The sequence below is a fragment of the Ornithodoros turicata genome, chromosome 5 (genome assembly GCF_037126465.1).
Source record: "Ornithodoros turicata isolate Travis chromosome 5, ASM3712646v1, whole genome shotgun sequence".
NCBI classification, from domain to species: domain Eukaryota; kingdom Metazoa; phylum Arthropoda; class Arachnida; order Ixodida; family Argasidae; genus Ornithodoros; species Ornithodoros turicata.
The window spans coordinates 77,209,914-77,234,578 of record NC_088205.1 but is presented as its reverse complement, the minus strand read 5'-3'; the positions used below and the strand labels follow the sequence as shown (position 1 = coordinate 77,234,578).

Here is a 24,665-nt window from a genome sequence, read left to right as displayed (position 1 = left end):
TACTACACAGAAGCACCAACTAAACAAACGTATGATGACGATGCTGTGGGAAGATACATGACAGTCACATCTATTCTGTGTGACTCATGATAGAATAATTTGGATTTTTTAAAATATATTTTACCGTTGTCAAGCTTCTCAGACTAGACACTCCGGAGTGATGTCATGATGAGGTCATTTCGTCCTAGTCGAAAATACCTCACCGAGACGAAATGACATAGTGGACGAAATGATACTGGTATGCTGCTTCACTCCTTTAAGAGTCCTTTATCTGCATCTTTTGCACATCATACGCAGTCGAAATTGCTACGCTTGTCTAGCAATGCTCTTTTTATTCCATAGGCACTCAGTGGCACTCTAAAATCACTTGGTCTTCATGACCGCGAATCGCTGCTGTCCATGGTAAAACCCCTGCCTCCAGTCATTCACACACGTTTTTACGATGGGACGGTATATTGTCAGATGAAACTTTTTCGCAACGCAGGCTTCACTTTACATCGCGCTGCACTTCTAATGCGCCATATTTATCCTTCCAGCAGGAATCGTCACTTTCGTAATGGAATCATTCTTCACACCTAAAGCAGTCCAGCGAAGTAGAACACTGTAGAACGCTTACTTGCTAGTTTCACAACGAAGAAAAAGTTCGATGTGAAGGCACGTTCCGCAACCCTTTACGGTCAGATAGGCTTCAGAGGCGTGAAGAAGCCGTGGAAGAGGGCGCAGAGGATGAGGACAGCAAAGCAAGTGGAAATGATTGGTGTGTCTGCCGCCTACCCGCCTCAGAGAGAAAGAGAGGGAGTTCCCCTCAGACGATGAAAAGACTTGCGTGCCAGAAAGAAATGAAGCCGTCAGCTCTGCTGAAGAACAGGTTGGCTCAGGAGAGCTTCCTGAATTAGAAACTTCTCCAAAAGGGTTGCGACAGAGGATATATTGGCACATCGTGTCTTTGTGAGCCTATACGATTAATCTCTATTGGCTATCGTAACACTATTGGCTGTGTGAAAATTACATTCAGGCTCAGCGGAGCGACGAAAAGAGATACATATAGTGACGACAAGTGAGGATGAAATGATGAGGTGGTGGGTGAGACTGCATGCAAGATCTTGCGGTGACATCATGCTCTTATAGCATGAAAGCCACTATATGAGTCCAGATCTACTAAAGACTGTAGAAAACACCAGTGTCCCTTTAGCAATTCTAGGAAGAAAAGCAGGGCATGACGGTGCTGCATGATATTGGGTCAGGGACCCGGTACCGATACCAATGTGAGCGGTGCTTCAGTGATGTTATTCATTCAAGTAGTCCCTCCCTTGGAATACAGTAGAGAAGCTTGTGTACAACCGTTATGGAAGCACGTCAATGACGAGCCCGTCGACACGGCTGCCAGTGGAGTGTGCTGTGCACGTGGGAGGTCACGTGATTTGGAGGACCACCAAGCACAGTGGTGTTAAAGCAGTCACGTGCGTCACGTACATGATCGCAATAGGTCACAGAGAAGTGCGATTTTTTAGCACGTTAACAGTGACATGCTGAGCAATACCCGGAAAGCGTAATTGGCCTTCGAGGTTACATTTCACTTCGCCTCTTGCAGACTACACGCAGGATGATGCAGAGAAATTAATACTAGATTAGATTAATAGATACTAAAACACACACTTGTTGACGCATGTTGTGCACCACTTTTTACTTTGTCCATATGCTGTTTTACACCAGTCTACACCGTGCCATAGCCCTGGCTTAGCCCTCAACCCATCATCATCTTTGTGTCAAATTGGCCTGTGCAATTCAAATCCGTGCATCACAGATGTTACGGCACGAAATATTTTGCATGGCAACTCTCAGCATCATACGCCCAAGGAGCACAAGGTCTTGTCCCAATATTGGACCTATATTGTCAATGCCGGACCAATATTGGGCCAGTATTGCCAATATCGGTCCAATATTAGGCCAAGATGTTGTGCTGCTTGGGCGTATTGGGTTCAGACATCCGTTTTGGGCGTAACGACGCGCGGCGCTCCGCCGCGCATCGCGAGCCGCCGCCGGTAAAGGCGCGGATATAGTCCGACGTAACTGTGCTGCGCTTACACGCGCTGCACAGTAGCCGCTACGCCGGGGGAAATCACGACCCCTATAGTCTAGTGGCTAGCGCGGCCGGCGGCATTCAACGCGCTATAGGACGTCGCCCGCGCAGAATAGAACATGTTCTATTTTTCGCCGACCGCGCTCGCGCAGTCAGATCAGCGCAGTCGCAGTCGCGCTGCTGTAGGCACAGCGACTTTGCGCACGCGCAACTGTCGCAGGCCACTGCTGCGTCTGTCTATAAACGCATATTTCCCGGATCGCTTTGCTTGGTGTGTTTGACTTCGGCTGTCGCTGACTGCGACGCCGAAAACGTTGGACCATATCTGCGCCTTAAGTTCATAGTTGGACGACACTCGGCGAAGCGCAGCGCGGTGGAAACGCGCGACTACGCCAGCCGCCGTCGTGCGAGTAGAACGATGCTCTACATATGGCGGTGGCCAGCGCGCTGTGCACGGCGTGGGCTCCGGTGCACTCGCATTTCCCAACACGGCGTCGCCCATTGAGCTTTTGATCGAAACTGGAAAGGAACATCCGTACCTATATAATAAACGACGGATGGACTACAGAGACAAGCAAAAGAAGGAGAGCAACTGGGAAGACGTGCGATTTTCTTATTTAATTCGGTGTTCACGTTTGGGGGTACCAAACGTGTGAAAGTAATACAAAAAATATAACAGTACCAACGATGGGAACACGGATTGTCTTTAGTCGGATTCCAGCACGCGGGTACAGATATGACTGCTTTCCACTACGAAATGTGAAAATCTCCGGTGCTGTTTTCGTTGCGCTGCTCCGAATCGCGTCGGACTATGATCACGGCAGGATGAGAAAAGCGTGGCGTAGCGAACGCTTGCTGTCGGCGCGCAGCGCGGGCAGCCATGGGCGAAGACTACGTCGGACTCTAAACCAGCCTGAACAGTCTCTATTATTCAAGCTACCACTACGTTACTGCATCATAAGCTCTTCTGTAGGTAGGCGTACGCTCTTAAAAATGAACTTCACCGCATAGCACGCTCCTAGCCAACCATAATATCGAGTGATGATTTATTGAAAACGTTTTCAACAAGTCAGGGCAGATAACGATATCATTCGAGATTATGGTTGGCTATAGGAGCCTGCTATGCGGTGAACTTCAGTTTTAAGAGTGCACGCCTACCTACAGTCTACAGAAGAGCTTATGATGCAGTAACGTAGTCATAAGTGTCACAAAAAAGGTGAACGCCTCCCGCTTCATCGTCGTTACGGTCATAACGAGTGGCGGGAAATTCAAAAAGATGGGCACGTGACACATTGCGCGTGACGTATACCACGCCCTTCACGTATCGCGCGAGGAGCGCCGTGCACGTGTTTTATCACGTGCCCTTCTCGACGAGTGCCCCGCCCCTCGTTGGCTCATTACCCGTGCAAGCCATTAAGGCCCAGGGCAGATAACGACACCATTCGAGATTAGAGGAGATTGGCTAGGAGCGTGCCATGCGGTGACCCAAGCAGCAAAATGTACTGAAAGTCGGGTGCAATAGGGGTGGACGGGTAGGTGGAAGGCCTTGAACAGACTCGTGAAACTAAGGAACATCGATAAGACACATACCGACCACCCCTATTGCACTCGACTTTCAGTACATTGTGCTGCTTGGGGAAGTTCATTTTTAAGCGTAATTTACGATACCCCTCCAAACACACACCCACGCACAACATGTGCAGCGCATCTTAATTGATTACTGCAGTGATATTTCCGAACACCCATTGCGAGATCCTCCACTCGATAAGGAATCACGGAGCAAGGTCGTGCTCCTGGAGCTTCCTTTGTCCGACGAAAGTCGATCACTCTTTTCGAATGGGCTTTGGATGCAATGAATGCTATGATCGTAAAAACCAAAACGATCGCGTGTGTGCCGACATTCTTCGTGCTGTTCAGGAGGACAGAAATGATATGGTCTTCGGCATAATGGACGAGAATATTCTGCATAGGGATCGAACCATTTTCTCACTAAATCTTCCGGATGTCCGCAGCATATCACAAAAGAATGCCCATCTTACATGGCTGCTCGCAAATAGTAAGGGAGCATAGAGGAAGATTTATTCGGTCAGAATCGCCCGGACTGAATTTGAAAGAGACGGGACATAAACATGTGGTTCGGAGGTTGGATGTGCGCGCATGAGACGATCATAAAACGAATATGACGTGTAATTTCGGTCTTTCGAAAGCAATATAAGCGCCCTTGTCGTAGAAGTGGAGGATCAGACCTATGCATCACGACAGCAAGCACACTTCCGCTTTGATCCGGGACATGTGCTGTTCAGCGGCGTCAGCGAAATGACAAGCAAGGGTGCTTTGTATAAATTTGGGGGGCGTCTATGTGACGTCATCGCTACCTTTCCGGTTTCGGTTTTACGATTGTCTGCATGGCCGTTAAAATGTTAGTTTCTCCTGGATAGATGTTGAGATGAGTTAGTTTCCTGGATAGATGGGCATGTAACGTCAGAAAATGGCGCGTGCACGGTGGCCAGCGCCACCTGGATGAAGAAAGCCTGATCACTTAAATGACGTGACGTAGTTATTAAAGGTACCGTGAAGCAGTAGGCAAGAAACCAGCGGCATGGCCGAGCAGGTTAAGGGGTCCCGCTCATCATTGGTGGTAGCCAAAGACGTACTGAAGACTGGGAGGTGTTGGGTTCGAATCCTACCACCGGCTGTGCTATATCAGGTTTTCCCTGGGTTTTCAGAAGACTTTCCAGACGAACGTTGGGACACTTCCCCCTGAAGTCGGCCAAGGACGCACACTAATCCCCCCTGTCCCCCACTCCTTCCTGCTGTCCTCTCTCCATCTGTCCACATCTGTACGCCGCTCATAGCAACGGTTGCTTCGCGGCGCTCACATGGAATAAAACAGAAATCAACAAGTAGACAATCAGATTATGTTAACGGCGTTGTTTAACAGCTTGTTGCATGTAAACCCAGCGCGAAAAAGTTACAAATATGACAGCGAACGCTTAATATTTTTAATTTGCCAACAAAATTCTGGTAAAATGGCTCGGGGCGACGTCTGGGGGCAAATAATCCAGATTCGTCAATCAACAGTGATCCATGTTCCCGACGGTCCTGATGGCTACGTAGCCGACACGGAGCCAACTTCTTTCGTTTCCGACCCAGTGTTGTCCGCATGCAATGTAGGTTTCCGCCGTACATGACGAGCAATGCGCAGTTGATGACCACTTCGACACAGTGTTGCCCGTAATTTTTAAATTTTAATTTTCGAAGGAACTAAGCGTGCAATTGGGCCGAAAATTGTGGCGGGAAATTACTAAGGGATCATGCTATCGAATAGATAAATCTATTGCATAAATGATATATGCAATGATAAATGATATTGCATCTCCGTAAGAGTCCTCCAATCACGACCGTGATTTCGGCGGCCGCCGCTGCTGAGACAAGCCGCCGTGGGCTGCATGAGCAGCCACTGGTATAGCCACAGGAAGCCTGTGTTTGAAATCGTCTACGGCGATTGGCTGAAGCAGAGGACGTTGAGACTGTGTATGTCCACGTGACGAAGGAGTGAGGGGAGGCATTGTGGATGCTTTCTTTATGCGAGCACGTGTGCATTACCCTAATCGCTGGTACAAGAAATAAAAACGTTTCTAGAGCGAAACTTCCCTGCTGTGGAGTGTTACTAGCGCACTAAAATACTATCAGTACCACCATTTGCAAAGCTAATCATTTCATAAACTCTCTTCTAACTGAAAGCAAACTAGATCCATTAGGAACATTCCGAAAAAAAGGCAAGGTTGATATAACGTCTGCAACATCCGAAATGCATTTATAGCGCGCAACTGCCTTTCGTACGAGCACCGGCTAATTTTAGCGATTAATGACTTCACGCTACGTAATTACCTCGTAACTTTGAAAGTTGCGGAAAGTTGACCGAAGCATAAAAAAAAAGAAAATGTGTCGAGCAACGAGACAGATCCAGAGTGTTAGTGAGAGCGGATAGGCGAATAAGTGATACGGAGCATTAGCGATATAATCCTCATATCCCTGGTTGGTTGATCGCTTGGCTTGGCTTGGCTGGGCTCTGTTTGGACAATAGCGGTGTGGATATAGTACATGATGAACGATAATGGGTTATATCTTCCGTTCTATGAAACGAGCAACAACAGCGAGTCGCGGACGGGGTCGTGACAACCAGAGGGTCGACCGGTAGTAGTTCAGGGCTGTAGTTGATGGCTGTAGTTGAAGTTCAGGAACATGTTGATGGAGAGACGGGTGAAAATAAAGAATGTCAGCATCTATCAGTTGAATGGCGGCAGTTGAAGAGAAGGCACCAGCAGTAGGATTCGAACCTACACCCTCTGATTGCCGGTCAGAGATGCGCACATTGAAGTATTGATTGAAGTATTCGAGTAGACGTTGTGACGCTTGTGCAGTTGTGTTTGTCCTTCTATGCTTAATTGTCTCATCCACGAACCGTGCATGCACAGGAGCGACATTCTCCGCAGAGGCGTAAGACGCGAAAAACGTCCTAGCTTTCTGAGTGCGAGCGCTCAACGTCCAGTGTTCACGTGGTCTGCTAACCGTGGGGAATATCATGCGACACAGCCAGAAGATATTCCGTAGCAGACGACAGGAAAGACGCTGACGGCGTCGTCTGCTAAGTGTCGTCTGCTACGCCACTCCCGGTATTCCGCACCGTGTGCATGCTCAACATAACACGGGATGGAACTTCGTCTCTGTGAGCAGTGTTTTTGCCTTCTCTTCCAATAGAATGTTCCGTAAGGATGTCGCTCGTGTGAATACACAGTAAACGTTAGCGTCCTGCCGGTTTCAATGGCTTATGGGCAGACCTGCGCGGTAATTGCCATTGTGCCTTGGGGTAGTGGGCCGCACCTTAAGTGGCGAATTTCCCCATTCATTATCATTAACTTATTTGTTGTTGTTGTTGTTGTTGTTGCGCGGTAATTAATTACAAGTAAACCAATTCCTGTAAGTACTTCCTTTTAGTAATCATTCACTAACAAAAAGAAAAACACTGGAGACTTCCTAAAATTTAATGAGGTAAGGAATTTAGTAAGGAAATTTTAGGAAGTTTGCAGTGTTTTTCCTTTTGTTTGTGATTTTCCCCTTGTGGACCGACACTTGTCATTTTCTTTTCTGCTAATCAATCACTTGCAAGATTGCTTTCATTATTACGTATTGTAACTGTAACTTTTGCAAATAATTTGTAATGCACTTGGAGTTACTTCGCGAGTTACTTCGGAATCGGGCGACGGTCACAACCATCCACTGTCACTGCATTGAATGTCTCACATACATTGTGGTTGTTTCCCCGACATAGCACCATAAGATTTTGATATTTTGCAGTTCGCAAAGAACACCTTGGAGGCACGCAGTTTCAAGAAAGGGTGTAGTCAAGAATGCGGTGTATGATTGCTTGCCCGCGCGCGTCCAAAATACCTTTCTCACAGGGCATAGCTTTAGAGCGCAGTAGGTGCGACTGCATTAATATGGCGGGAAAGGGGGAGTTGTGTTGAAAGTTAGACACATGCGCAGTTTCACCCACATGTATAGCATGCAGTTAGTACAAATTCATTTGCAGGACGACTCATATTCAAATTCTTAGTCTTCATTTGAATCCCTCTAGCATATGTCGAACTGCCTTCTGCTTTCCATGTTCTTTCAACTTTTATGCTTGTTTATATCAGCTTACTTCTGACGCTACAAGAGGAATAGAGCCTGTACGTTGTCAACACTTTTTGGAGTGAAATCCGAGCCTGTGGATTTCTTTCCTAGAATGTTATTGAAAAGGAAAAGCTGCTTTATCTACGCTGCTTCATTGTACGTTCCATCCAGTTTACAAACAAGTTGCAGCACAAACGGACACCTGAAACCTTCTGCGAGCTGCAGATCAGATCAGGTTTCTCGCTTCTCAGTGCTTTCAGTTTTCACCCGGAAGCGGTAGTGTCACCGGCATTAAGCCGCTGACCCGTTGTCATTGTTATCACAGGGGTGGCATCCAATGTATTGCTCCGTAGACGAACGCGTGCTGGGCGAACGCAATGCATCCTGGACAGGTCCTGGGCGCACGTCCCAGCAAACGCCAAGGCACACGTGACCTTAAAGATGGCGGCGCCCGTGATCGGCGGCCAAACCGTTTGTAAACAATGCGGTTGTTGTTTCTGGACGACGTTTTGGATGTTTTTCGATCACGGTAATTATTTTTATCCGACGATCTCGCAATAAAACGCGCAGTTTTACGCATAAAGCCTCGTATTGTTGACAACTTCCAAAGATGTGATGACGACCGCGCGTTAAGACTTACCGAGTCGATGCGATGTACTTAAACTAAGGTGAAATGGGCTACCATGTTGCGGAAGAAGCACCGCATAGTTTACGTTGGCAAAATACGGTAACCTCTTGGTGTTATGACGGCGAAAATATGTCGGTAAGCGGCAAAACGACATGTAAACAAAGTCACATGACCTCAAAATGACGTTTTCTATGACGTGCGACCAGGACAAAGATGGCAGTTTTGCCAAAAGCACCCGATTGAGGGTAGTTACAGCAATGGCGGGTTTGTGTCACCCCTGTGATTGTTATCGCCGTATCCGATGTTGGGCACGTCTCCCACTTGCGTTCATCTCATTCGTCGCATCGTGGCGTATGAACTCGTGACCGTGTGACGCAAGCCGTACGAAGGGAGGAAAGTTCACTTTGTAGTTGCACGTGGTGATGAGAAGAACAAACCTCTGCGGTGCGTTCTGTAGATGTGCTGCGCCCGTATTTCTTGCGGAAAAACGTACTGTGGTCGTGGAACATTGCATCACAAACACATCCTTCGTTTTTTTTCCGGTCTTGCACTGCTTCGTCCAAGTTTTCCTCTCTCATCGCCACGAATAGTATTTGTTTGGTGTTCAAGCTTCTAGAGCCACTGCGGGCCATTAAGCAGCGCAGCTGTATTGCCATCCACCATGACCTATTCATTCGGCCTTTTACAGTCCCACACCCTCATTACATCTCTCTTGCATTGCGTACCTCCTCCCTTCGTTGTCCGTCCAGTCCGGCTGGACGGCGACCTTTTTGGTTACAACGCAACCTCGCGATACGCTTCAAGTCTTCGTTGACTCTCAGTACGGTTCGCATCCTCAGATTTACGCCCTGGAAACATCACATTTAGCGGACTGGAATAAATGCAACGGATAAATATGTGCGTTGACGTTCCACGGAACCCATATTCGCGATGAAACCTACGACGGCAAAGCGTTACCCGACAGAGGATCGGCGCCACGCAAACAGCCACCGGAGATGAAATTCTATGCACCATTAAACCTCATTACCGCTTTTCTAGACAATTAAAGATCTTTTGACGGATGGTGCGCATTATTCCACATCATTTAAGGCGCAAGATACTTTCAGACAGTGCGTAATCATACACGCAGGGACAACGCCGGCCATTTAACAAAAAGAGAGCAAGGGAAAATGAAAAAGAGTGAAGAGAGTGTAATATTACCAGGCGCTGTCAAGCACTCCCATACTCTTTAATGAAAAAAATATAAGAAATAAATGTGTGGGTTTGACAAGAACCTTGGGCGTGCGCAATACAAGTAAACATCAATGTCTGCTGAGGTGAACGACATTTGCACGTGGCATGTCGAAGAAAGGGGTTACATTCAAGGCCGCCGCTCCTACGCTTAATGGCAGCAGAGGATACACAAGATGCTCAGTCATTGCGTGACATCTGTGGAACGAATGTCATTGAACCATCCCCTCTTCTGGCGTGTGTCTGCTCTTCGTTGTGAGTCGGCAAGAAAGAAGGCTTCTGGAAGAAACGCCCTCGCAGCAGACATACTTTGGCCCTGCGTGGGTTCTTGTTGTTTTCTAATGTGTCTTCACGGGCAATGTCGGCGACGATTGGTCGATACGTGCTAGCGTTAAAAAATGTTCACGTGCCATAGTGAAGGGTGTTTTGCTTAGGAACTTCCACGGTTTGCGTGACGTTTAATCGTTCATTAGTCTTATTTGCTTAATTTGAGAGAAATCGCATGCGAAGAAAAAAGTTTTTTTTTTGTGACACTTTAAAACTGATGCGGCAAATTGAACAAATTGACAAATGGAACTGGACAAATGTTTGTCCAGTGATAGTCAAAGGTGGGTCAGTGGACGACCTCTGCTATCCTGTAACACGTCACTTACTGTTTGTCGTTATTAATATCATACGCACTGTCACAATGAAGAAATTCGAATGTCGCTTGCAAATTCCGCTTTCTATGAATTTCTGAATAACACAAACGGACATTAGTTTTTGTTGTTGTTGTAAATTCAGTGTTAGCGCCGCGAAGCAACTGTGGCTATGACCGGCGTACAGACGTGGACAGATGGAGAGAGGACAGCAGGAAGAAGTGGGGGACAGAGGGGTTAGTAAGCGTCCTGGGCCGACTTCAGGGGGAACTATGCCGACATTCGCCTGGAGAGTCACATTAGTTTTAGTTTATTTTTGGTAAAAGAAACGATGTGCACCAAAGTACTTTGAAAACAAACAAACAAACAAACAAACAAAAATAACAACATGGGTGCACTATAAAATGCCGCATATTTATCTAAACTAGAGACATTCTTCTCTGCATTATGGCTCGCTCATGCAGCCACTTCCAAACACAATGTTTCACTAGATTCTGGGCGAAGACTTTCTCGTGGTCGTCAATACCTGCAAGAAACACTCAATGTCCTGGACGTTCGTTTCCTGCAAAGAGAAAGCTTGTACTTCCACTATCCTAGAATAGTGCGTCATAAATGTATCTGAATGAATATGTTGTCATCTGCAGGCGTTGTACATTTCCGTTTCATGTTACTATCTGAAGTGCCAAAACGAGCTGTCAACACAATAGCACTTCTGTAGGCACTTCTGCGCCACTGCGTCTTTCTATTTTACTGCATCTGCCGAAGCGAACCGAGACAGCCAATCACGTTCCCGTGTCGGACTGGTCATGAAACTGAGCAGTTTCGGGGCAATTTCCCATCCTCATGAGAGTGGAAAGAGATATTCGCGAGATGAACTTCGATCACACCAATTTGCCATTAAGTGAAGTGCAGTGCGGCACATTTGAAGCCGTTTCATACTGACCTCGTTTTGTTTTCTTTTGCAAGGAATCTGCCCAATCACAGGCTGTCATGTACTTGGCGGGGCTCCTTTGGAAAAGCCATTCTACACGGTAAGTGCTTTGTCGATCACGTTGGGCATAGCCTTGTGACGTAATGGACAGTGGTTTAACGCATGCTAATGATTTTTCGCAGCTGTCACGAAGGCTGCTTGCAGGTTAACGGTCTTGTTTACAGGTCACACTTCAGTGAAACTATCGGTGAACGAAAAGCGCATTCAGTAATACAATGATGATGATGATGATAATGAAAATTTCAAAAAATTGGGACTTAAGTTGCCACAAAGTTGTGCTGGCTACCCCAGTGCACCTACATAGAGCTTGTTAAAAACAGGAAAAAATTCACACACAAGGGACAAAGAAAACGTACACAGAGAAAGAAAGAACACACCACCACCACCACCACCACCATCATCAGCTAGAAAGGGTTAGTCAATAACGCAAGTTACTTAATGCATACTTCAGTGCATGATGTGGTTTGCTGCGATTAAATTTGCAAGTTACTTGCAAAAAAAAAGAAAAATAAATACAAACGAAAGAAAAAAAAGGGGGGAGAATGCATCACATTGCATCATGAGATTATAATCCATATGGAAAGAAACCTCGTGGCTATATCAGTTTTAGTTAGCTTCAGCATCGGCAATGAATGACATTCACCATCGTTTTAGCGTTGACAGAATGGTCGTACAGCTTTAGTTACATCGATTTTTTCAGCTAGCACTACGGCTAATTTATGAAATTATGCATAATTCACCATTCCCTTTTCGCTTTTCTTTTATATCCTCAGAAATATTTTTTACACACGTGCACCAAAGGACCAGCTCCACGTCTACCGAATTTGATGCCCCTATGTGCAGAAGTGACTCAGAAAAAAAAAAAAAGCTAACATACTACAAAAACGAGGATCTCTAAGCCTACAGTACAGTACGAAAGACACTTCAGCATGAGCGTTTCTTCATATAGAATTAAAGGGAAATCTTTTACAACCACTCTGGCGTTTACAGACTGAAAATACCTTTCGCCGTTTTCCCAGCGGAAGACTTCACAGGCAAATTACTTTTAGTTGAACCCCAGGTGTTTGGCGCTATAGCTTACTCGAAAATGCCTCCAAATTCGGCGAAAATATTTTGTGGGGGTTGGGGGGGGGTTTCTCTACGGTGTCAACCAGTAAAAAGAAAAAAAAAACATTGAACAAGACCCGTGGTGGTCCACCCACGCGATTGGATCGCTTCATGTGGAATGGCCCTGCTCTTTTGCCCTTTCACCATCACCACCATCACCACCACCACCACCACCACCACCACCACCACCTTTTGCGCAGTATGCGAACGCTCGGGTATTAGAGCTCAGAGATCCTCTGTGATGAATGCATGAGCTGGCAGAGCATGGTGGTACGTTACAGAGAACGGTGTAATTCCGAAGCAACTCTGAAGTCTGAAATGCCCGCTGTGTCCGTAATAAGGCGCCATGTTTCAACTGGTTACGACAGAGATTACTTGTAACTCGAAGCTTACATTGCAGGACATAGTGGGAGCTAAAGAACGCGTAAAACTGTATAAAGTCCGGAAATCATACCTAATACGTTATAGTGACGCGCAACAGCTGCTAGGCTGTATGCAGGACTGTACTCTAACGACGCCAGTACCTTTATGACACCTGTCTGACAGTTTATATATGTGTATTTTTTTTATGCACTGGCTCTCCTTCATGCGCCTCTTATAACTAACACCAACGCAAAATCCCGTTTGGCCAGGTCAGTGGCATAATAAGCTGCTGTTCTCTATAGGAACGCCTTTTTCGCATCCTTTAGACTTGACAGAAACCGATCGGGACTCCATAAGAACAACAAAAAAAAAAAAAAAAAACTTCGCCACGTATTCTTGTCAACATCTGGCGTGACATTTATCACAATGTGTAAGAAATATTCTCTCGAGAAATCCTGCGGGTTGTGTGTTTCACCGGTATACAATACACTCTCGTTATAACGAACTCGCTTCTCTCGAACTGTCCCTCAAATCGAAATCTCACGCTGTCCGTCCCGGCCAAAATGCGTGCGTTTCGAACCGGATTATACGAAGTGTGCTGCCAGCCGACCGCTATTATTTCGAACTGCGAGCCCGTACAGCAGGTACTACGGTAGGTCTAATACTTGATTTAATAGGCCAATACGATGCTCATCAACACGGTATGTTTGTTTGTTTGCTCGAATGCCTGTTTTAAGTCTCACGCGGTGTTTCCGCACTCTTCCGAGGCCACTGTCACTCTTTTTGTAGCGCTTCCGTTTTTACCGAATTGCCGCTTACATCGAATTTGCTCCCCGTCACATTAAGTTCGTTATGACCAGGTTTCACTGGACGAGTTTCACCTCTACGAGTGACAAACAATTTCATTTCAAAGAGTGATAACGATAATAATGGTAAGGAAAGAAAAATATTACGGTATATTGTACGTCATTGACAACACAATGGAAAGAAAGTATCACGGGCACGAAAGCAGACAACAGAATGGTAGCATGATTACTTACGCTTAATTTACCCCGCAACAGGTGCGCTCAGTAGGTGCGCAACTCACTACGCGAGGGCAATGCTTGCGAGACTTCATGATAGTGCTACCTTGAAACTTCATTACCGAGGAGCCGCAACGCTACAATGTTGCATGCCCTTTTCCTCACGTACAAATGCAACAATGCATCCGTCAGTAGCGAACAATGGAAACGCGACTTAAACAGCAGTGTGAGCGCTTTTAATAATGGACCTGTTTCACATTCGCGTGGTATCCTAGCGGCTGTACAGCGAACCACCTTCAGCGCGCGCCAAAACGAACCCACATGGGTAGCATAACAGTGTATTCACACGAGCGACATTCCCCCAGAAGTGGAAGATGCGAAAAGCGTCATAGCTTTCTGCTGTCACGTGAGCCCGAGCGCTCAACGTCGTGTCTTCAAGTACACTGCTAACCGTGGGGAATATCGTGCTACACAGCCACAACATATTCCGTAGCAGACGACAGGAAAACACGCTGACGGTGTTGTCTGCTAAGTGTCGTCTGCTAAATGCGCAGTTCGCCACTCTCGATATTCCGCACCGTGTGAATGTTCAACATAACACGGGTCGGAACTTCGGCTCTGTGAGCAGTGTTTTCGCATTTTCTTCTACTAGAATATTCCGTGAGGATGTCGCTCGTGTGAATACACGGTAAAGGACCAAAAACGGTCTTGGAGTGGTGCCGACGTGTTCGCGCGGTGTCCCCACTGGTCCCCAATCCTATCGTCCCTACCCAGCGCCATCTATGAATGTGGAGGTTACCTTGTCCGGCGCACCCAGGGTCATCGGCGCCACAGCGCATGCGCGTAAGCAGTTGTGAAAAACCTACACGTACTTAGCTGCACTTATGTTCAGGAGAGCGTGCCGAGACACTGAAACAAAAATGAGAAACACAAAACACTGTGTTTGTCGTACAGTCTTCGTCCGTTGTGCGGTATCCTGTCTGTTTTGTCTGGAAGGTACTCGTGCATAACGTGCACGCCGTTCAACTTTATCGACGTTACTGCCGTGCATGCTGGCCTATATGTGATTGATGTAGATGGCTCGGACTTGCTAATATTTCTAAGACCGTTATTGATGAGCTTATTCCCAACACGAAGCCTGGGAATAAAGGTACACCGTCTGATTTTTCCATGAAGTTGCGTGACCCACGCATGTGAAGCTCTATTTTCGACGAATATACGATATAACAGGTGATTCGTCATCAATAGATTAACGACTATATACCGTGGAGCAGCAGGATCGTCGTCACGCGGTAATCCTAGATGGTGCACCACCTCCTCTATAACGGAATAATGTTACAGGCAAAGACTTCACCACAGCCCAATGGACAAATTTATGGCACTGTAATAGATTGTCGAGGTCCGTTTTCTTAATTTTTTTTACCAATATTTTATGTTAGTCAATATAGTCTCTTAATGTGTGTTACGTTTCCAGTCGACTTTTTGCTTTTCATGCTGAGCCGCTGATGTAAAAAAATGGTAACGGGCGTAAATTTTTGTCGCTTCTTTTTTTGTTTTTTATTCCGTCTTAGCGCCGCGACGCAGCTGTGGCTATAGGCCGCGTACAGATATGGACGGATGGAGAGAGGAGAGCAGGAAGGAGTGAGGGACAGAGGGGGGGGGGGGGGCTTGTCACTTCTTACACATTCCTATCATACTCGTTAGGCGAGTATTATTTAACGTCCTGTGTCACCTCTATGTATTAATATGTCACACCGTTATTAAGACCGTGGGGTTGTCAAGCGAACCGTCAAGCGAACCGTTAAGAAATGATTGGCCTGGGTTGGAGCCAGAAAAAAAATCTCATCTCCCTGACAACAATATCGCCTCATAAGACGCACGTGTAAAGGCCACCATAAAGCGCTAATTGGTTGTAGCTTAGCAACTATCTAATGGGTATGACGCAGCTAACGAACTGTGGCTTTATTATGCGGGGGGGGGGGGGGGGTATACATTTATATAATTTTTATCGAGGATATATATTTACTAGCCATCAGGAATAAAGGCTCCACAACAGAAATGAGTATAGTATAGCGAAAAGGCGTTATGGTAAGGAGGCACCTGATGCGTGTATAACATGGTTCCCACAGGTCCTTCAGACCCTTGAATACTCTGGAATTTGAAACCGCCATTTTCAGGGTTTGGAAAACTTTGGAATTTTCCCACAGTCATTGAAAACCCGTGGTTTTGCATATTTTTCTTATTCTCGTGGAGCTGTGAGTGCAAATTCCACTTTTCCAGAATCAGAACTAGATAGCGTCGAAACCACAGGTGTCAGCACTCATTGCAATAGGAATCAGCAGCAGGAACCAGAAATGCATGAATTGAACTGCGCCCTGTGTTGTATTGATCCACCTTCCTTTCTATCCTATGATCTTTACTGTTCACGAGTGATCAATCACGGTTGTGAATGGATCACTATTGTGCAGTCCCCATGTATTTCCTCGTGTGACACCTGCAGCTTACAAATATTTTTGTGAAATGTTGAAGCCCTGGTCATAAACAGGCAAAACGACAGCTGAGCCTTAAAAGGTCCTCGAACCATGTTGTTCGAACCACGAATAGTTGGGCATGCGAAATCACGCATAAGCGACTGTGGGGACAGGAAAACAGAGAGGGCCACAAAACGCATCTGGTTAGAATCTGTTGGAACGCCACAGCTGGGGCGTGCTTTTGCAGGGCGCGAGTGACAGCACATTCCTCACTGTCATTGCACTACTTATGCAATTTGGTATGCATGCCATTTCATTCCTATAAAACGCAAGCGGCGTCATTGTTTAGTGCGAGCCGTTTTGGGAAGCGGTGCCGTTTTTCAACTCCGTAAAATGTAATTACAGACTAATTAATTCACCGGATGCGACTCAGTGAAGCTTTTACGGCTCAGTGGCGTTACCTCTTGCGACAAGTTGACTCCCCAAGATGGCGTCGCTGCGGTGATCTCGGAAAATTTAGAACACATCCTTCTCGACTGTCCGCACTACCAGCCTTTCAGAACCACGGGTAGAGAGTCTCTAAATCAGTTAGACTCCTGCCCTCTCACTGCAGTCTTAAAAATGAACTTCACCGCATAGCACGCTTCTAGCCAACCATCATCTCGAATGATGTCGTTGTCTGCTCTGATTTGTTGAAAACTGGAGGCGTACGCCTGTTTTGTGTGACAATTATGAAGAGCGTAAGTGTCACGAAAACGGCGTACGCCTCCCGTTTTTAACAATATACACTCTTAGAAATGAACTTCACCGCATAGCACGCTCCTAGCCAACCACTATCTCGAATGATATCGTTATCTGCCCTGATTTGTTGTAAGCGGGAGGCGTACGCCTTTTTTGTGACACTTATGCTGTTCATAATTGTCACAAAAAAAGGCGTTTTCAACAAATCAGGGCAGATAACGATATCATTCGAGATGGTGGTTGACTAGGAGCGTGCTATGCGGTGAAGTTCATTCCTAAGAGTGTAAGATAACGCCCGCAAGTTATAGTATAGGTGCTGATAAAAAAATATTTAAAAAAATAAAACCTCTCTGGTACGTTAAAGGGGCACTCAAGTGTGGAAATTTCTCAAGAGGAAAAGCGTAAATTGTGGGATGTCATAAATCAATAAAAACACGGATGCATTCGTTCCTTTCGAGTTGGTGTTAAGGTAACGGCATGTTTCATTCTTCGAGAAGAAAATCTTTGCAAATTGGTGGCCCTTTAACGGTTCATAAATCGACGGTTAACCGATGGTTAATCGACGGTTGACAACAAATAAAAAGAAATAAACCGTATCCGCGAGAAGAGATTCCCTATACAAGTCACAAAAATTACGCCGTTACGTTGCTCTCTCACCTTTTCTCTCTCTCTCGTCACGTTGTCACGTTTCGTACCGTTCACTGCACTTCCGCCACTTTCAGGCGCAGATACATTATATCTATAAATAGTGCAGATCGATATGACAGTTCCCAAACCTGCCGTGTATCATCGCATAGATCCGAAAAATTGCCGCTTTGCTATTCATTCCACGTTGAACACTGCATCGGAATGTCGCTCTCTTGCATACGGATACCGGATACGTGTGTTTCACTCCTTTTATTATTATTTTTATTTTCAACGGCCCTCACGCGTAATGATCGCTTTTTCGACGTGTATTCTTGCACTACGGAAACATCGGTAAGCAAACAAAAAGCTTGGACACACACAGTGGCGTGTGTTCTGGTTCTGTCGTATATACAGCCTTTCGTTTGCTTCTGTTGCGTTAAGTGCGCATTTAGCGCGAAGAAGAAATCTGGTGTTCAACACTGCGGAACATCGGTGTGGGAACGGCTAGCCTTGCGTGAAAGGATAATTTATTTTGTTTTGTAGGCTACAAACATGAGAGTGGCATCCGTGCCGCAGTCTGGCAGTTTTCTCTCCTTCTCCCTTTTGTTTACGACTTTCTGTGCGTTGGCTCTGAAGCTGTCGCTTTGATTATGTAGGCAATGCCCATAACGTAACGCCAACGCTTATGCTCGAGCTAGTGATGAAATCAACATATGCTGGGCTTGTGTTCGGATGTAAACCGTGCTGAATAATATTGGGGGGGGGGGGGGGGGGGCTCTTAATGACGAAATAGGAGGCGTGCCACCTGTGGTTAAGTACATGATTCGTAAGAGAAACCCTGCGCAAAAAATATGCCGGAGCGTCACAACTCGGATCGCTATAGGGTCAGAAGAATCTATAGGTTAGAACCCATAGATCCTGAACAGGGCTGAAAGTATTTGAGAAGGAAGCCATATTTAAAGACTCGCTGCAGAAAGGGCAAACCACGACGGGGGAAACTAGACAACAGCAACAATACGTGGACTAAAAACATGAAACTTCACCGCATAGCACTCTGTGCGCCAACCACTGCCACGAATGGTATGGTTTTCGCTTCGGATTCGAAGAGAGAGGTGGGCGTACGTCTTTTTGTGGCAATTTAGATATACGAAAATTGCCACAAAAAGGCGTACACACCCTCTCTCTTCGAATCAGAGGCGATAACCCTATCATTCTTGGCTGTGGTTGGCGCACAGCGTGCTATGCGGTGAAGTTCTGTTTTCAGAGTGTGACGATGACATGGGGTGTTTCACCGTGATGTCCACCACCTACACTCTTAAAAAGGACCTTCACCGCATAGCACGCTCCTAGCCAATCACCATATCGAATGCTATCGTTATCCGCCCTGGGGGCTTAATCGCTTCATCGTCGTTACAGTCGTTACAAGCTAACGAGTGGCTGGAAATACAAAAAGGCGGGCGGGAAATTTAAAGGACGACGGAAACGAAAATAGGCTGCAAAGCTATTTGCCTCATATTGCGATGTGTACCAAAACAATCCGGAATTCGACTTGGATTTGCGTATATTAGTTGAAACGCCGCCACAATCGCGATATAAAATTCGGCCGTGGAGCAATCCTAGCCCCTGGTGAGCGTCGCCGCGCCGCCGTAGCAGACCACGGAAGTGACGCACGTTGGCTCTCCTGTTGGAGTTCCTGACTTTCATTTCGCTTCATTTCATTTGGTGTTTCGGCGTACGTCTAATTCCTGCTACGGGGAAAGAACAGAGACGAAGAAGCATGTACGAACCCATCTCTCATATGATATATTGTCTTCAGACTTCCACGAGAGCTCCGAATCAAACATCTTCAGGCGCTATTCAGAATTCGCCGTGTTTGTGGCGGGCAGCCGCTCATGGAGCGCGAGAGATATTTGACGTCACGCGCTCCTCAGATTTTCCCGCAATGCTTGGCGCGCTTCATAGGCGATCGTGTCGGGTGGGCGGCCCAGCGCTCTCGTAATCGTCAGAAATATGGCCATCCGCACAGCGTACTTGCAAAATACTAGTGGCACCATAACTTTACATAATATTTACACCTTGTTCGGTCCCCTTTTTGCAATGGACAAATTTCGTTTCCGTTGTCCTTTAAAAAGGTGGGCACGTGATAAAACACGTGCACAGCGCTCTTCGCGCGATATGTGAGGGCCGTGGTATACGTCACGCGCAATGTGTCACGTGCCCACCTTTTTGAATTTCCCGCCACTCCTTAGCTTGTAACGACCGTAACGACGATGAAGCGATTAAGCCCCCAGCCTGTTGAAAACTGGAGGCGGACCCCCCCCTTTTTTTTTTTTTTTTGCGACAATTGTGAACAGCATAGGTGTCACAAAAAAGGCGTACGCCTCCCGTTTTTAACAAATCAGGGCGGATAACGATATCGTTCAAGAAGATGGTTGGTTAGGAGCGTGCTATGCGGTGAAGTTCATTTCATTTTGAGTGACATGAGAATCAAACGTATTAGCTAAGTATTTCACAGAACAATGGAGAGGTTGTCGTGTGGCTGTGCAATACAGAACAAAAATAGGACGAAATGAAGAAGAAAAACAAAACAAAAAAACTAGAGCTTGCAAGATCACAAACCAGTGTTCGTTAATGGTTTCGGTGGTAAGATTACCGTGATGTGCGTCGGAGTACCCTGCCGTGGGAATGGGGTGCCATGCGTTACCGCTGTCGAATATCTCTTAAGCCACAATAACACACAGAGAAAATTGTGTCACCGTAGAAGAGCCACGTGTCAATGACCATTACGAGTAAACTGCCTGTGAAAAACACAGAACAAATAAACCGTGTTCACGAGCTACACAATAGTCAGTTTTAGTGCATCGTAGCCTATCGTCTTGTCGTACGCAGTGGATAGCGTGGTGGCTCTCTTTATGTTTTGCGCGTGCGCGAAACCACCAACGCTATCCCTCGCGTATACGCAGAAGCGATAGCGTACGATGCTCTAAAACTAATGAGTTTTATTGCACCGTACACGATGAGGCACTACGCTTTCAACGTCCGAAGCTCCCGTCCGCAAACTTTTTCCGTGATGGCTTGCGTGGTAAAAAGTAATTGACACCAGTTCCCCACTTCAGTCGTACGATATGATTTTACCGTAACCTTTGCTTACACAACACAGTGATTCAAAACCTCCCATTGCGGCATCGCACTCAGCTGACCGTGCATGTATTTGTTATTTTGTTTGCGCACATACGCATAGCTACGCAAGAATTTCATCCCTTTACCTCATTGAATCGTTCTCGAGACATTAAGCAGCTTACCCTACCCCTCTGTATTTAAACAGCTATTGCCACAACCGCTACCACCGAACATGTCATACCGGCACAGAACATGCAAGGACAGAAAGAAAAACTCTACTGCTCTAAGCTCTACTTTTTACGCCTACAACTCGTAACACGTTTCCAGTTTACAAAGTCATTGTGTTGCCCGAAATGGCTCCTGTAATCACAACTCGCAATCCCTAGTTTCAACGGCTTTTTGTCACTAAGCTTTCGTAATTCCCAATGTTGCGGAAACGTCTCGAAGCAGCAGGCGTTGGCAGCTCACGAACGGTGTCTTTGTATTCAGATTGACCGGCGGCGCTTTCAGTGTTTACGTCAGTGCTTCCCATTTTGTTATAACTCTACGTGATACTAAAAAAAAAAAAAAAACAGAAAAAAAAGGCTGTTACGCAATGAAACTGCCTTCACTGATCTTGCCTCTCTTCAGCTATAGGCATATGTTACACTTGTTTGTTTCGATTATAGTTTGGTGAATAGAAGAGTGGAAGGGGAGCATTGTCCTTTTCATGTGTATAGCTAAAATGCAAGCCAGTTGTTGCCAGGCCCCTGAGTAACGCAATGCCAACGTATGAACACAGTGCGAGATAAAGGAAATGGAATGCCTTTAATGTCAGCCATAAGCGCTATGTCTGTGATCGCTGCTTAACGTTTAATCCTGCTTTAACGTTCCATACTGAGCACCTGAGCTGATTGCAGTATTATGAAACACTATTTAATATCTGACTCGCATTTATGCTGGTCGTTCATTTCACTCGCATTATTCATTAATGAACAGTAACAGTCTCGGTGTTCTGTCGGTGGAATTTAAAAGCAAACCAAGCTAGTCGTTTCCGAGTATGTGTGTGGTGGACTGCAGAGGAATTTAGACTGCGTGGTTCGGACACACAAAACATACTGATGCACACACACACGAAATGATGCACGTCATTGTTTGTGTAATCTTCAACATTAAGTCAAACTACGCAAAAGTGATCAGATTTTGTCATAGCGAACCGACTTTCCTACAGTCGTCTTGCTTGACTTAAACATCACACAATGCATAAAACCAAAAGCACAACTGTCGTGGGTGCACGTAACTCAGCTTGGGTTCAGAGCTACACTTTGCTCTGGAAACGTAGATAGGCGCTGTGGTCAAATCCCTCAGCGGCATTTACTGGCTCTAACGGATTAAATTAAAGCAATTTACTTATACGCTACATCAAGCCCATTCGTTCTCGAGACGATGAAAAACACTGCGCAACTCTCAGCGTGAGCCCTCGTTTCCAGACGGACGAGCACTTAAACGTAATTTCGATTTTGTTTCCCCTCCTCTCCCCCCCCCCCCATTTCCCGGGTTCTTGCTTCTTTTTACTGTCAGCGTCGCATTCCATTAATTCGTTTTAGAATCTCTTAAAAATATTTCCCAGGAAAGCAGTTAACCTCTTGTCGGGACTTCAGTCTTTATTGCGAACGTAATGTGATCTTTACTGCCTTAAATCTTGATTTTATTTCCCGTTCCGTTTGTGCGTCTTTGTTCTCGTCGCCCTGGAAACTATACAGGTGAATATAATTGTGAAAGTACCCTCTTAAAAATGAACTTCACCGCATAGCACGCTCCTAGCCAACCATAATCTCGAATGATATCGTTATCTGCCCTGATTTGTTGAAAACGGGAGGCGTACGCCTTTTTTTTGGGGGGGGACAATTATGAACAGCATAAGTGACGGCTAGGAGCGTGCTATGCGGTGAAGTTCACACGCAAGGCGAGTCGGCCTGCATTTTATGTGGCGACAAGCTGCACCACATGCTGCACGACATGCTGCTACAAGACTGCGGATAACTTCGACAACCTGGAGTTCTTTAGCGTGTACTGAAAAGCCCCGATAAACGGGGTAGGAAGCAATAGGGCGATTTAAGAAATCGTAAGCACACCCCCCCCCCCCGGATTCCGCATCGGTGTAAGCCAATCAGATATCAGCAACGTGACGTCTCCCACTTCAAAGGAATCACGCAATTGACCTCTCGTGGTTTTAGAAACGTTATCGTAAAATTGGTATATTTTTCTAAAACTCTCTAATGTTTACCTCCTCCACGCATACTGACGCATCTGCACAAACCAACTTGTCAACCAGCTAAAGAACATGAGAAAACGTTTCCAGTTCAATTCGAACAGGGACAAAACCTTTCTGATTCAATTCAAGTGAAACGGTGACGAAACCGATCAACATTAGTACTTGACCACCTTTGTTGAGCAGGGCAAAATTGCTTCAACTACATGGAACTGAGGGACATAATGACGTCAGCATTGCTTTGGTAAGAGAGAATGAAGTGTCTCAATGCGAAAGTACAAAAGCGCATAAAAAAATGTGCGGCAAGCAAGTTTCGCCGTCCAGTTGCTCCCCGGCATCTGCGCAGCATTATCTGTCATTAACCGGTTGCCAGCGGACGAAAAGAAAGCGTTGTTACACCTTCCACGGGTGTGCCGGTTGGACCGCACAACCTGTGTCAGTCAACTTATTTTCTAAATAAGTACACAGAAAAACTTTTTTTTTCCTTTTTCTTCGACACCATCCTTACCCTTCTCTTCCACAAATAACTTTTCACACACACACACACACACACACACACACACACACACATCAAGGGTACTTACATTTTCTCACGGTCCGACAGGCGCATCCAGATAACACTTTTCTTCTGGTAACTTTTTTTTTCACCCCTCCTCCTTGCCTTTTTTCTTTTTGTCACTTTAACACTTTAACAGTCTTCACTTTAACACTTTAACCGTCTTCACTTTACCACTTTAACCGTCTTCACTTTACCACTTTAACCTTCTTCACTATAGTACGAAAAAACGACAACAGCAACAAGAACAAGCTGGCGTCAACAAACTTCCAGGTGGAGTATCCGAAATATTCCGAGCAACTTTTGAAGAAACAAAATCATGATGTTTCAATCGTCCTGGCGAAAATCCAAGCGCTGGTTGCCCGGAGCGCGCACCAACTTAGCGGCCACCTTCGGCGCGACTGAAAGTGCCTCGCTTCGCACTGTCCCGAAAGAACCGCTTCTCCGACTGTTGACCGCGCATGCGCTCGAGGCACGGCCCGCCGTCGTCGTCGTCGTTGTTTCTGCTCTTTTTATCCGTCGTTCGTCGCGTGGTCATGTGGCCTTTCTCAGCGCGATGCTTTTTTTTTTTTTTTCTCTTTTACTACGTTGCCGCCGCCGACGCTATAAGATGAGGCATTCTGATAAGTGGTTGTCCGGTTGTCAGATTTCATCGTTTTCGCCGCCGCCGGGGTATCTGTCTGATGGGGCGGCGGGGAAGGATACGAGCTGTCATGCTGTTGATGTGGGGGTTCCTAAAATTCGCTGCGTGCGTGTGGGTGTGCTGGCTTTCGTAGCCTCGCATGTTACTGTGTCGTTGAGATATGTGAAAAGCTTGTAAGTTTGATGACGGGAGCAGGCCTGTTGTGAAGAAGGGATGTCAAAAACGGAAGAAGGGTTACTTTGTTTCAGAAACAAGCTGAATGGATTTTTTTTTTTTTTTTTTTTTTATTGCGTGTTAGCGCCGCGAAGCAACTGTGGCTATGAGCGGCGTACAGATGTGGACAGACGGAGAGAGGACAGCAGGAAGGAGTGGGGGACAGGGGGGTTAGTATGCGTCCTGGGCCGACTTCAGGGGGAACTGTGCCGACATTCGTCTGGAAAGTCTTCGGAAAACCCAGGGAAAACCTCAGACAGCACAGCCGGCGGTAGGAATCGAACCCACCACCTCCCAGTCTACAGCAC

General features: G+C 46.3%; 2 protein-coding genes across 5 annotated transcripts in view; one reads left to right on the top strand and one right to left on the bottom strand.

Annotated features, from left to right (window-relative positions):
• The window catches only part of LOC135394868 (cholecystokinin receptor type A-like), a 186,132-nt gene extending 162,137 nt beyond the window's left edge, over window positions 1-23,995 (bottom strand). Inside the window, exon 1 of the mRNA XM_064625902.1 lies at window positions 23,530-23,995. The gene's annotated coding sequence lies outside the window, so the exon portion shown is untranslated. The remainder of the gene's footprint in view (window positions 1-23,529) is intronic.
• The window catches only part of LOC135394869 (uncharacterized), a 287,749-nt gene that overhangs the window by 27,004 nt on the left and 236,080 nt on the right, over window positions 1-24,665 (top strand). For all 4 annotated transcript variants that reach the window (XR_010422975.1, XM_064625904.1, XM_064625903.1 and 1 more), the window contains exon 2: window positions 11,219-11,283. Coding sequence is in view for 3 of the 4 variants with exons in the window: in XM_064625904.1 (XP_064481974.1) it covers window positions 11,219-11,283 (65 nt within the window). In the remaining variant the exon portion in view is untranslated. The remainder of the gene's footprint in view (window positions 1-11,218; window positions 11,284-24,665) is intronic.